Source organism: Impatiens glandulifera, chromosome 7, assembly GCF_907164915.1.
Source record: "Impatiens glandulifera chromosome 7, dImpGla2.1, whole genome shotgun sequence".
Taxonomy (NCBI): domain Eukaryota; kingdom Viridiplantae; phylum Streptophyta; class Magnoliopsida; order Ericales; family Balsaminaceae; genus Impatiens; species Impatiens glandulifera.
In genome coordinates this window covers 907,021-920,450 of record NC_061868.1, presented here as the reverse complement: position 1 = coordinate 920,450, position 13,430 = coordinate 907,021, and the positions used below count along the sequence as shown (strand labels likewise).

At 27.2% G+C, this 13,430-nt stretch overlaps 3 protein-coding genes across 4 annotated transcripts; all 3 read left to right on the top strand.

Moving 5' to 3' along the window:
- Positions 1 to 331: 331 nt before the first annotated feature.
- Positions 332 to 1,987, top strand: LOC124944517 (thylakoid lumenal 17.9 kDa protein, chloroplastic-like). Of its 2 annotated transcripts, none has more exons than XM_047484785.1 (4): positions 332 to 658; positions 739 to 853; positions 960 to 1,029; positions 1,542 to 1,987. In XM_047484785.1, the coding sequence occupies exons 1-4, from the start codon at positions 360 to 362 to the stop codon at positions 1,742 to 1,744; spliced, it is 687 nt and encodes a 228-aa protein (XP_047340741.1). In that variant the 5' UTR covers positions 332 to 359; the 3' UTR covers positions 1,745 to 1,987. The 2 variants fall into 2 exon arrangements, with proteins under 2 accessions (XP_047340741.1, XP_047340740.1); XM_047484784.1 differs by having other exon boundaries at positions 1,524 to 1,987.
- A 2,146-nt stretch (positions 1,988 to 4,133) lies between these two features.
- Positions 4,134 to 5,057, top strand: LOC124944829 (nuclear transcription factor Y subunit C-1-like). Its single transcript, XM_047485176.1, has one exon. It carries the CDS (start codon positions 4,134 to 4,136, stop codon positions 5,007 to 5,009), a length of 876 nt encoding a protein of 291 aa, XP_047341132.1. The 3' UTR covers positions 5,010 to 5,057.
- A 1,696-nt stretch (positions 5,058 to 6,753) lies between these two features.
- On the top strand, positions 6,754 to 7,924 carry LOC124944518 (protein transport protein Sec61 subunit gamma-1-like). The gene is made up of 3 exons (XM_047484786.1): positions 6,754 to 6,918; positions 7,009 to 7,124; positions 7,737 to 7,924. The coding sequence occupies exons 1-2, from the start codon at positions 6,825 to 6,827 to the stop codon at positions 7,122 to 7,124; spliced, it is 210 nt and encodes a 69-aa protein (XP_047340742.1). The 5' UTR covers positions 6,754 to 6,824; the 3' UTR covers positions 7,737 to 7,924.
- The last annotated feature ends 5,506 nt before the right edge of the window (positions 7,925 to 13,430 follow it).

Here is a 13,430-nt window from a genome sequence, read left to right as displayed (position 1 = left end):
AAATTTTGTAAGTAATAATACTCTTGAAGGCTTGAAACTATCTTATACTAAATCTATTGAGAAAAAAAATACAATATCTAATGTGGGATAATTATATTCATTTTAAATGAAATGAATATAAGTTAGTTTTTTTTTTTAAAAAAAATTGTATTTATTTATAAAAAACTATAAAGAATATAAAATATAATGGAAACCTATTAAATCACACCACGACAAGCCTCATTTTGATACAATTTAAGCAAAATAAACTAAGAATTTCTGTTATTTTTATAAAAAATTACTCAAAACAACTTCAACACCACATGTGTCATGCACCATGTATGTAAACAAAGGAGAAAAAAAAAAGAAAAGAAAAAATCATGACTTGCATTCATCTCCTTCTCTTTCCTCCTCTCACCCAAACCAAAATAGTGAAGCGATTCTCATTCACAAGAAACTTCAAATCTATCCAACCAAATTCAATATCTTCTTCTTCCCCAAAACTATCAAACCCTCAAACCACCTTCTTCTCCGATTTAATCCCATTTGCATTAACAGCTCTCATAACCCTAACTTCTCCATTACCCTCCTATGCAATTCCTTCTCTCAAATCCCCTCCTCTCTTACCCACCACTCCATTCTCACAGTCCAAGAACTTACCCACTGGTTTGGAAGATGGGTAATTTCTCTTTTCATCACTTCCCATTAATAATTTGTAGATGGTTAATGAAAAAGTTGTGAAATTTATGTTTTTTTCAGGAAAATCAGGCCCTGTCCTTCTGTTAATCCGGGTTGTATTTCCACGAATCCGAAATCTTCTTCCTTTGCATTTCCATGGGAAATTCCACAAGGTTCCATAGACAATGCTATTCAGGTTGAAAATTCATTTTTCTTTCCTTCTTTTGAGATCTTGGATTATTGATATGTATATGTATGATGAAACTATCACCAGTACTTTGATTATTCCTTTTGAGTTTCAGAAATTGGAAGAAGCCATTTTGAAGACACAGAAAAATGCAAATATTATGGTTAGGGAAGACATGACTGATGGTAATTTGTGACTCAATTTGGAAACATATGATTCCTACATTTTTTACTATATATGTCTGTTGTTTCAAATGAGATCAATTTTGATTAACTTCTAGCATTCAATATTAATGACTTTTTTTTTTATTAGGTTTCTATGATGACAAATTATTTTATAAATAGTTAAATAAAATATATATCCAAATTGAATTTAATCTTGGTTTGAATTCCAATTATAGTTGTTTAAATGAATAGAGTATAGCTCGATTATTATTAAGGACGTCCTACAGCATAACTAAGTTGTACTAACTTTTTAAAATAAAAAATATCAAATGTATGAATATATATATATATATACCTAAGTTTTATGATAGAAATGATCTTATTCTAAATCAATTTTTGAATGAGATACTTAAAGAATGGTTCAAACTCTGGCTTAAATGTTTTCAAATAATTTTTTTTTTTGTAAATATAGTTCATCTTGTAAAGTGTAAATGACTAATTTAATGATTGATCAGGTCACTATTTGCAAGCAGAGATTGACAGTGGATTTGGCCGTGACTTTGTGGAATTTTTGGTGAAAGGAGACGTGGTTTTGTATCGTTGTATGGCCACAAAAGTTACATATGTTTACCCATTCACTACCGCTTTAGGGGATTCCAAGGGCCAAGAAGAAAGATTAAAGAAGATCAATGAGTATTTGGGTTGGTTATCACCCGATTTTGATCTCGGTGAGTAGATACGCCAATTCATTCATGTTTGTTTGTAATCTCTTAAGCTAGTCCAACTCAAAATGGTGGTTGGTTTAGTCTGAGGTATGATGTCAAACCATATGTTTAGTGACTTAAAATAGTTCTTGAACACAAAGTCATAAACAAACACATTAATTACTTTTGTATATTGGTTTTGCCCATTCAAGGATATGGCAATATTAAGAACCAATGGTACCTTTTTGATTTGGATGAAAATATGGTCATTTTTTACCCATTGTTTAACTTGTAATTTGACATAATTTAGTGTCAATTTCAATCAAGAATATTGCAATTTTCATAATACCTTTTTAATTTGAATAAAAATGTGGTCATTTTTTAGTAGTTTGACTTAACTTAACGGTTAATTTCCTTTAAAATTTTTCATAAATTAAATTTAAATTAATTTGTTTATTATTTTATAATTTGAGAAAAAAAGGTTATAAAATTAATTTGGTCTATAGTTATTTTTAATCATTACTTGTGATTTTTTTTTTCTGAATTGAGTATTTTTATTTTTATTTTTATTTTTATTAATTCAAATTTAACTCATGAATTAGAAGTCAAATATAAAAAAATCTATTAATAATAAATAATAAAATTTATACAAATAATTAATTGATATTTTTTATATGAAATTGTAAAAATAATTTACAAAACTAAACTTTTTAACTGAGATATTTTAAAAAAAGAATCACTTTAATAAAGAACTCAATTGATTTTTTAAACGATAAAATTTAAAATAAAATACATCAAACCAGGGACGAATCCAGGAATTTGTATTGAGGTGGGCTTAAATTTTATGTAATAAATTATATATCAAAAGAAGACTTAAATAAGTTAAACTCTACCGGAGTTTAAAACATAAAATTCATCTATAATAATATATATTTACATTTTTAGATAAATCTCGTTCAATATATTGTGTCAAAGAGTCAGCAAAAAAATTATGCTCTATTTTATTGCGAAGTTCCGTCTTCACATTTTCATTATTGAAAATGTTTGTTCCGTAGTAGTAAAAGTTGTAACGTTAAAACTAAATAAATATTTTATTAAACAGTTAGAGTGAAAATCATAAGAAAAATAGAAAAAAATTGAGAGGTTGTTAACTTGTAATATTAATCTAACATAATAAAATCAAATCAGTTATAAACATAATAAAATTAATCTACATAAATTAAGAAGTTGGATATAATGGAAGAGAATTAGAAAAAAAATGATGATATTTGTAAAGAATTATTACTCTTTTATTATTATCTTTATTATCATTCTCATTTTATATTTATCTCATAACTTGAACTTGAAGAACTTGTTTATTTATTTTGTTAATACTTATAATGAGAAAACTCTCAAAAAGTGGGTGTCAGTTTTCTATTCTCTCAAAACTTAATCTCTAAAATTCTCTACTATTTTTTTAATCTCTCAAAATCTAATTTTCAAATCTCTCAATTATTCTCTATTTAGGTTTATTACATAAATTAAGAATATGGATATTAGGGTAGAGAATTAAAAAAAATAATAATAATTAATATTTAATCTCTTTTCAAATTAGAAAATTAAATATAATTTTTTAAATAAAAATAATTAAATGATAAAAAAATTAATAGTAAAATTGAAAGTTAATTAATTATATGAAATTAACTTTCTTATTCTTATTATTCTTATTATTATTATTATTATAAAAAAGAAAAGTAGAGTATATATTCTATATAGAATAACATTGAAAAAGAATAAGAAGCAGGATGTTTTGATTTTTTTTTTAATTATATATATATATAAAATAATTAAGGTGGTGAGCTTAAGCCACCTCAACCCTGTATGTCCGTCCCTACATCAAACGAACTCACCAAATAAATTTTTTTCCATCCACTATTTTAATTTGAATTTTCAGAAAAAGAGAAATGGAAATACCGGGAACAGTGTGCGTTCTGATCAGTATCATCAGACACAGCTGTGATCATCTTTGGCCAAGGATTCACGAAATTATTATTTTTTTTTCTAAACTAAAACTTATTTTATTTCAAAAACTAGTCTCCAATTCTTGCCCTAGTTTATTAATAAACTGGTTAACCTACATGAGTGGAAATTTGAAACAAGTGTTTCAATAATAAAAAAAAATAAAATAATTTTTAAATTAAATTTCATTATTTAAAACATATATAAATTAACAATTATATAAAAATATTATTTTAATTATAAATATAAGGTGGGTCTCCCTACCTGTATCATATATCTCAATCCCTCTATTCCGACCTAATTTTTTCGAAAAAGAAAAAAAAAATAATAATAATTAAATTTGCTCTGATTTTCTATATAACACCACCTTCATAGGGAACATCAAATCCACAATCATCTTCCCTATTCTACAATTTCCTACCAATGAAGCAAAACCAGCAGCTCAACCAGCACCACCAGCAGCTCAGCCAGCAGCACCACCAGCCACAGCAACAGCAACACCACCAGCCACAGCAACAGCAACACCACCAGCCACCGCAGACCGGAATGCCTCCTCCTCTGATGCCATATCCAACCCACAATCCTTACCACCACATTCTTCAGCATCAAAAACAACAACTTCAGCGTTTCTGGAACCTTCAGAGGCAAGAAATCGAACAAACTACCGACTTCAAAACCCACAAACTTCCCTTAGCCCGAATCAAGAAGATCATGAAAGCTGATGAAGATGTTCGAATGATATCGGCTGAAGCACCTGTTCTGTTCTCCAAAGCATGTGAGATGTTCATCCTTGATCAACTAACTTATCGATCTTGGCTGCATGCAGAGGAAAACAAACGGCTTACTCTTCAGAAGAACGACATTACTGCTGCGATGACTCGCTCTGACATCTTCGATTTCCTTGTTGACATTGTTCCACGTGAAGAGAACAGGGATGGTGGTACTCATGGGATTGGAGGGATTATGAGTGTTGTTGGTAGCAGCAGCAGCGTTCCTTATGACTACCCTCATATGGGTCAAGACCAGCAGCCGCAAACTAGTGTTATGATGGGACGTTCTTCAATGCCCACAATGCAGACCCTACCCCCATTGCCCCCAATGCAGACAATGCCAACAATGCCGACCATGCCTATGGTCGATCCGGGGATGTATGCTCAGCCGCCGTCCCAGGCATGGCAGTCGGTTTGGCAGACAGGGGTCGATGATGGCCCGTATGGAGATTGTGGGAATATGGGACCGGATCTCGATGATGGTCATGGACATGGACATGCGTATGTTTTCTCTTTCTCTTTACTTTAAATTTGGTCATGAAATTATTAGATCTTTAGATAGTGTTTGTAGATCTATGCATGCATCCATTTATTCTCTTATTTCTTGTATTTTTTGTCAAAGAGTTCAAGTTTTCACATTTTAGTTTCTTTTGATAGCTCAACTTTTTCATTTTAGATTTCATTTGACATTGAGCTTAAGATCTAGAATGTGATCTAGTCAAAACACTAATTTGTGATTAAGTTTAAAATCCAACTAAAAGTTAAACCTTTTATGAATATGATAGATCTACAATCAAATCAAATATTTGGGATAATTCTCACTTTCAAAATTAACTTACTAGTTTCTTTATGAACATTATTGGACAATTTTTCATATGAGGGTTATGTCAATATTTCAATTTTATGTGTTTTATAAATGAGTTTTTTCTTTAAACATCTTCAACCACTTTAAAAGATCTGGTCTTGTTTTATCACCTTTGAAATACATCTTTCTCTAATTTATTCATTTCTACTTTCTTTTTAATTCGGTTGGGGGATTGAATTAGTGTCATTATTATGAAATTGATTTAATACTTTACATGCATTTATGATTCATACAAAGACATATATAGATTTATTCAACCCATTAATACCATTAGTTTGATTATGGTATAATAGATTATTTTAATGAAATATAAAAAAGTTTATCAAACAAAGACCTAACACAACCCCTGCACATTGATCTACATTGGAATTGAGTTTATTCTAATGTTTGAGCATATATTTACGTCGGTTCCTTATCATTTTTTGCAGCTAAAATCGACGGTCTCTTCTGTGAATCTGTAATGTAATAAAAGGAGGAGGGATGGGAAGTTGAATTGCTGGTCTAGTGAAACTTGTTGTTATTTTAATTTAATGAAAATTATTTTCGGGATGTTTGTTTTTGTTTTAAAAAACTTGTGAACACTTGGTTCAGAATCCAAGTAGTTGTTTGTATCACTATGATGTGTATCATGGTATTTCACTTTGGGTTTTTCTATTAATCTCTTTTGCAGTTGATCATATCTTTTTGGGGATTGCTTATAATTTTTATAATTAATTAATTTAGTTGAGATATTAGGGTTAGGATGAACTTAGGTTAGGTGACCCTATAGGCATGGCTAGATCCGAAGTTTGGAGTACTAGTCGAAAAAAATCTTACTTATTATTTTACTTGCATGTTATATTGAAAATATATAATAATTTTAATTAGTTAATTAAAGATTTTTTTACTCCACTAATAAACTAATAAATACAAAGTTGCAGGTTCAACCCTGGTATAAAGCAGTCAAAGATGACTAGGAGAGGTTCAGGCCTATACAGCTATATACAGCTTGCCTATACAACTATCTAAATCGTCTTACCATAGGTTCAACCCTATAGATGAGATTCCTGTAAAATCCATCTTTCACGTCCATTAGCTTTCCTTTCCTTTCTTTCCCAAATTCACAACATCTTCCTTCTAAATTATTAAGGATGACTTCAAGGAGCTTAATACCTCAATCAAAACTATAAGAAATGCTGTTATTTTTATTCATTCTTCTCCATCCAGATTGAACAAATTATTAAGGATAACTAGTATGTCAACGGTACCTATGGATGTTAAAACAAGATGGAATGCAACTTATAAAATAACCTGAAATAATAGTTTTTAGACTTTGACCAATTCAAATAAATAAATAAAATTATTCATAAAAGAACACGGATTCATAACGTGGATTCTAAAGATCTCTCATTTTCCATAGCCTCCTTCCTTCCCTCCCTCCCCGTATATAGGGTTTCAACAATTCCTTCTTTGAGTTGAGAAGAAGAGAAGAGAATAGAGATGGACGCCTTGGATTCCGTCGTGGATCCGTTGAGAGATTTCGCAAAGGACAGTATCCGACTCGTTAAGAGGTGTCACAAGCCCGATCGCAAAGGTAAACAACAAACAAACAAACAAACCGGATCTGTATTAATTTGATCTGAAATTTCATTTCAATATCTGATTTTGCTTTTTCTTCCTGTAGAATTCTCCAAGGTTGCTGTTCGTACTGCGATCGGGTTCGTCGTTATGGGTTTTGTTGGGTTTTTTGTTAAGCTCATCTTTATTCCCATCAACAACATCATTGTCGGCTCTGGTTAGGTAATTATTATTATTATTATTATTATTATTAGGATTTCCTTTGATAGTAAGATTGCTTGCTTTTGCATAATCATGTTTTGAAACATAGGTGTTCAATGTAGCTTAGATGCATTTTGATGTTTTTCTTTTTCTTTTCTTTTTTTTTTGTCTGAAATGGTTCAAGAAAAGGATTACAATGTTTATGTTTTCTTTCTTCATTGCTAATCTTTCCATACTGTTTTGGGTTTCTTACTTGATGTTGTCACTTTCTCCCATGGACACATAGAATAGAGAACAGTTTCCCAAACTAACCTTGTTTGGCGTTTACTTTCTCAAACTTCTTTGAACTGTGTTTGTTGAGTTTCCAATACAATTCAAAATGATCTTGTTGATGTAAAAATGTGGTATATTAGTTGATGATTTAGTGATGGCCCTTCTTGTAGAATAAATTATATACTAAAACAAGAACACTTGTTCTATTCAATTCAATTGTATTGTCTTCTTACACCTAATAGTATATTATTATTACACATTGAGGTTCCTTATTTATTGTAACTATAATTTGTGGTTGGTTGAGCTCTATTTATGATCATTTTCCTGGCAGTTCTTAGATTGGTAATTTTCTTTTTGCAGGCTTTCAGGACTTACAAGTTTATAGGAAGAACACAAACACAAATCTTTAATCTAGTGGATGGAATTCAGTGTTAATGAGGAATTTCTGATGTTATAGAGAGATATAATGTTTATTTTTGTTTTAGGATTCTTCTTTCATAGACATGTACTTCACAGCTTTTTAATAAATCAAGTCTAAATTTCTATTATTTTGCTTTAGCATCTTGCTCTTGTACTTGTTAGAAGTTATTAGTGAAATAAATAAATAAACCATATTTAAGTAAAAATTGTATGTTAGAAAATTATCTTAAGTTATCATTTTGGTAAATTTTAATGCTAATCTAATGTGAAATTTCAGCATGAGCTAAAAGGAGTCAAACGGACAACATTTTATTGTGTCATATAGTTCAAAAAGAAATGCAAAATATTTTAATTGATTAAACACATTATTGATAAAAGGAAGTATTTTATAAAAATTATATATAAAAAATATTAATTAGTTGAAAAAAAAAAGGAGGAAATAAAGAATTGAAAAATTATTTTAATTTTCAAACAATCAGATTATGTCAAGTCAGTCTTTCTCTCGTCCCTTCCCCTAATTATTTTTTTTATTAAATAAAAAATAAAATAAAATAAGTTTGTGTATGTTAAAAAAATTGTTGCTAAATTTCTTTTAGATTTTGATTTCTTTTAAATGAAATTTTCTTTTCTTTGTTCATATCAACCAAGTAAATCAATGTTAATTTATATAGAACTATAATTAGACTTAGGCCTTGTTTGATGTATGGGTTATTTGGATAAATCCTGGGTTTTTTCCAAATAACCCCTGTGTGATGAAAATGATAAAAAAACCAGGTTTTTTTAATTTTATTCCTATTATACCCCTCTCTCTCCCTCTCTCTCTCCCTGTATATATATATAATAAAATAATATTATATTAAATAAAATTTTAAATATAATAAAATAAATATTAAAAAACTATATATATATATATATATTAATATTAACTTTTATTAATATATAAATAATTTTTTTATAAATACTTCTAAATAATTACTATTATAATTAAAATATTACATAAAATAATATAATAGATTATAATTTTATTTATATTGTGTATTTATTTTTATTTAATATAATTAATATAATTTTTTTACATAAAATTAATGTTATAAATATTTTTATTTAAATATATATCACTTTATTTTCTAACATAATTATTTATTTACACTATTTAAAATTTAAATGGTATATTAGATAATATAGAATGTTATAAATTTATTTATATTTTAAATTTATTTATATTTAATATAATTTTTAAAAATAAAATAATTTATTAATTTAATTTATACGAAAATAAATTTTATAATGTAATAAAATAATATATATATATATATATATATAAATATAAAATAAAATATTTAAGTAAGGGTAATATGGGTATTTTAATTAATAAAAGTGTTGATTTGATTGATGATGGGATTGTTGGGTTTTGGGATAAAACCCCAAAAACTCAAAGATCAAACGAGGCCTTAATATCTTCACTAAAAAAGAGTATAAAATGAATATAATTAGTAAAACTTGAATAAAAAAGAATTGTAATAAGATGAGAAGAATTAAAGTGGAAAAATATAACCCTATTAAAATAAGAAATAATGAATTAGAATGAGAGATATTTCAACTCATTCATTTTATTTATAAATTATTTTTCAATAACTTAAAAGATATAACATCATTAAATAAAATTTACAAATAAAACTAAAATTTACAACAGTATTTTGCTACATAATTTGTAGGTTTTTATCGCTGCAAGGGAAGCAATGAACCTGTAATAATTTGTTTAATGTCTTATTTAAAGTGGTGGTGACATGATATAATTTGTTTAATATATTGTCTAAAGTAATGTGACATGACATAATTTGTTTAATTTTTATCTAAAGTGGTGATGACATGACATAATTTGTTTAATATATTGTCTAAAATGATGATGACAGAACATAATTTGTTTAATGTCTTATCTAAAGTGGTGGTGACATGACATAATTTATTTAATATATGGTCTAAAGTGATGGTGACAGAACATAATTTGTTTAATGTCTTATCTAAAGTGGTGGTGACATGACATAATTTGTTTAATATATTGTCTAAAGTGATGGTGACAAGACATAATTTTTTTAATGTCTTATCTAAAATGGTGGTGACATGACATAATTTGTTTAATATATTATCTAAAGTGATGATGACATAACATAATTTGTTTAATGTCTTATCTAAAGTGGTGGTAACATGACATAATTTGTTTAATATATTGTCTAAAGTGATGATGACAGAACATAATTTGTTTAATATGTTTAATGTCTTATCTAAAGTGGTGGTGACATGACATAATTTGTTTAATATATTGTCTAAATTGATGGTGATAAGACATAATTTGTTCAATGTCTTATCTAAAGTGGTGGTGACATGACATAATTTGTTTAATATATTGTCTAAAGTGATGGTGACAGGAGGACATGATTTGTTTAATGTCTTATCTAAAGTGATGGTGACATGACATAATTTGTTTAATATATTGTCTAAAGTGACGGTGACAAGACATAATTTGTTTAATGTCTTATCTAAAGTGATGGTGACATGACATAATTTGTTTAATATATTGTCTAAAGTGATGGTGACAGAACATAATTTGTTTAATGTCTTATCTAAAGTGGTGGTGACGTGACATAATTTGTTTAATATATTGTCTAAAGTGATGTTGACAGAACATAATTTGTTTAATATATTGTCTAAAGTGATGTTGACAGAACATAATTTGTTTAATGTCTTATCTAAAATGATGGTGACATGACATGATTTGTTTAATGTCTTATCTAAAGTGGTAGTGACAGAACATAATTTGTTTAATGTCTTATCTAAAGTGATGGTGACATTACGTAATTTGTTTAATATATTGTTTAATGTCTTATCTAAAGTGGTGGTGACATGACATAATTTGTTTAATATATTGTCTAAAATGATGATGACAGAACATAATTTGTTTAATTCTTATCTAAAGTGGTGGTGACATGACATAATTTGTTTAATATATTGTCTAAAGTGATGGTGACAGAACATAATTTGTTCAATGTCTTATCTAAAGTGGTGGTGACATGACATAATTTGTTTAATATATTGTCTAAAGTGATGTTGACAGGACATAATTTGTTTAATGTCTTATCTAAAATGATGGTGACATGACATGATTTATTTAATGTCTTATCTAAAGTGGTGGTGACAGAACATAATTTGTTTAATGTCTTATCTAAAGTGATGGTGACATTACATAATTTGTTTAATATATTGTTTAATGTCTTATCTAAAGTGGTGGTGACGTGACATAATTTGTTTAATATATTGTCTAAAATGATGATGACAGAACATAATTTGTTTAATTCTTATCTAAAGTGGTGGTGACATGACATAATTTGTTTAATATATTGTCTAAAGTGATGGTGACAAAACATAATTTGTTTAATATGTTTAATGTCTTATCTAAAGTGGTGGTGACATGACATAATTTGTTTAATATATTGTCTAAATTGATGATGATAGGACATAATTTGTTCAATGTCTTATCTAAAGTGATGGTGACATGACATAATTTGTTTAATATATTGTCTAAAGTGATGGTGACAGGAGGACATGATTTGTTTAATGTCTTATCTAAAGTGATGGTGACATTACATAATTTGTTTAATATATTGTCTAAAGTGACGGTGACAAGACATAATTTGTTTAATGTCTTATCTAAAGTGATGGTGACAGAACATAATTTGTTTAATATGTTTAATGTCTTATCTAAAGTGGTGGTGATATGACATAATTTGTTTAATATATTGTCTAAATTGATGGTGATAGGACATAATTTGTTCAATGTCTTATTTAAAGTGGTGGTGACATGACATAATTTGTTTAATATATTGTCTAAAGTGATGGTGACAGGAGGAGAACCATTTCCTGTCCTACCCACCTTTTAAATAATTTTTCCCAAACTACCCACCTTTTCATTCACATTCCCAAACTACCCACCTTTCTCTCTCTAAATCATTAATCAACCCATTAATTAACTCACTCTCTATCTTAACCCACTAATTAACTTTCTCTCTCTCTCTAAACTCATTAATTAACTATTCTCTCTCTTTCAACTATTAATTAATATCCTCACTTTTAAACTATTAATTAATTCAATTGAAATATATTATATAAATATTAAAATAAAATAACACATATGTTTTATTTTTATTTAAATCTATAAATATAATATATATAGTTCAAATTAAATACACTAAATTAAATAATTTAAATAGCTATTATAAAATAAAATAAAATAGAATACATTAAAATATATTACATAAACATTAAAATAAAATACATTACATCACAATAAAATACATAACATAAATATTACAATAAAATAAAATACATAATAAATATTAATCGCGTTCAATATACAATAAAATGCATATTTTATCTTTATAATTCAATTTTATGATATCTACTCCATTTTCCACTAGAGCAAAAACCTCTATATAAATCCACATTATGTTTGTTACCATCCTTCCAATATCCATTTATAGTTCTGTATTGTGCAGTAACGATTTCGAAGACTCCTCTTTGTTCATTGTATGGAATAACCTTGTGTGATGATGTTTTTTTCTCAACAGTTTCAAATAATTCTCTTGACCTTTGACAATAAATTTGACCATTTTGAAGGTCATTAAACGTCGCAGTTTCAAATATATAAAAAAATTGAATTATAAAGATAAAATATGCATTTTATTATTTTATTGTATATTGAACGTGATTAATATTTATTATGTATTTTATTTTATTGTAATGTTTATGTTATGTATTTTATTGTGATGTAATGTATTTTATTTTAATGTATATGTAATATATTTTATTTCAAATTCCCGTTTATGTAATGTATTCTATTTTATTTTAATTTATAATAGCTATTTAAATTATTTAATTTAGTGTATTTAATTTGAACTATATATATTATATTTATAGATTTAAATAAAAATAAAACATATGTGTTATTTTATTTTAATATTTATATAATATATTTCAATTGAATTAATTAATAGTTTAAAAGTGAGGATATTAATTAATAGTTGAAAGAGAGAAGCTAATTAATGAGTTTAGAGAGAGAGAGAATTAATTAGTGGGTTAAGATAGAGAGTGAGTTAATTAATAGGTTGATTAATGATTTAGAAAGAGAAAGGTGGGTAGTTTGGGAATGTGAATGAAAAGGTGAGTAGTTTGGGAAAAATTGTTTGAAAGGTGGGTAGGACAGGAAATGGTTCGACAGGAGGACATGATTTGTTTAATGTCTTATCTAAAGTGATGGTGACATTACATAATTTGTTTAATATATTGTCTAAAGTGACGGTGACAAGACATAATTTGTTTAATGTCTTATCTAAAGTGATGGTGACATGACATAATTTGTTTAATATATTGTCTAAAGTGATGATGACATGACATAATTTGTTTAATGTCTTATCTAAAGTGGTGGTGACATGACATAATTTGTTTAATATATTGTTTAAAGTGATTATGACAGAATATAATTTGTTTAATGTTTTATCTAAAGTGATGATGACATGACATAATTTGTTTAATATATTGTCTAAAGTGATGCTGACAAGACATAATTTGTTTAATGTCTTA

What these genes read in the sequence shown, in the direction of transcription:
- LOC124944517 (XM_047484784.1), top strand. Translation starts at nt 360, where the DNA reads ATGACTTGCATTCATCTCCTTCTCTTTCCTCCTCTCACCCAAACCAAA. An exon ending in CCCACTGGTTTGGAAGATGG is followed by an intron (nt 659 to 738) that starts GTAATTTCTCTT and finishes TGTTTTTTTCAG; the next exon opens with GAAAATCAGGCCCTGTCCTT. An exon ending in TAGGGAAGACATGACTGATG is followed by an intron (nt 1,030 to 1,523) that starts GTAATTTGTGAC and finishes ATGATTGATCAG; the next exon opens with GTCACTATTTGCAAGCAGAG.
- LOC124944518 (XM_047484786.1), top strand. Translation starts at nt 6,825, where the DNA reads ATGGACGCCTTGGATTCCGTCGTGGATCCGTTGAGAGATTTCGCAAAG. An exon ending in TCACAAGCCCGATCGCAAAG is followed by an intron (nt 6,919 to 7,008) that starts GTAAACAACAAA and finishes TTCTTCCTGTAG; the next exon opens with AATTCTCCAAGGTTGCTGTT.
- LOC124944829 (XM_047485176.1), top strand. Translation starts at nt 4,134, where the DNA reads ATGAAGCAAAACCAGCAGCTCAACCAGCACCACCAGCAGCTCAGCCAG.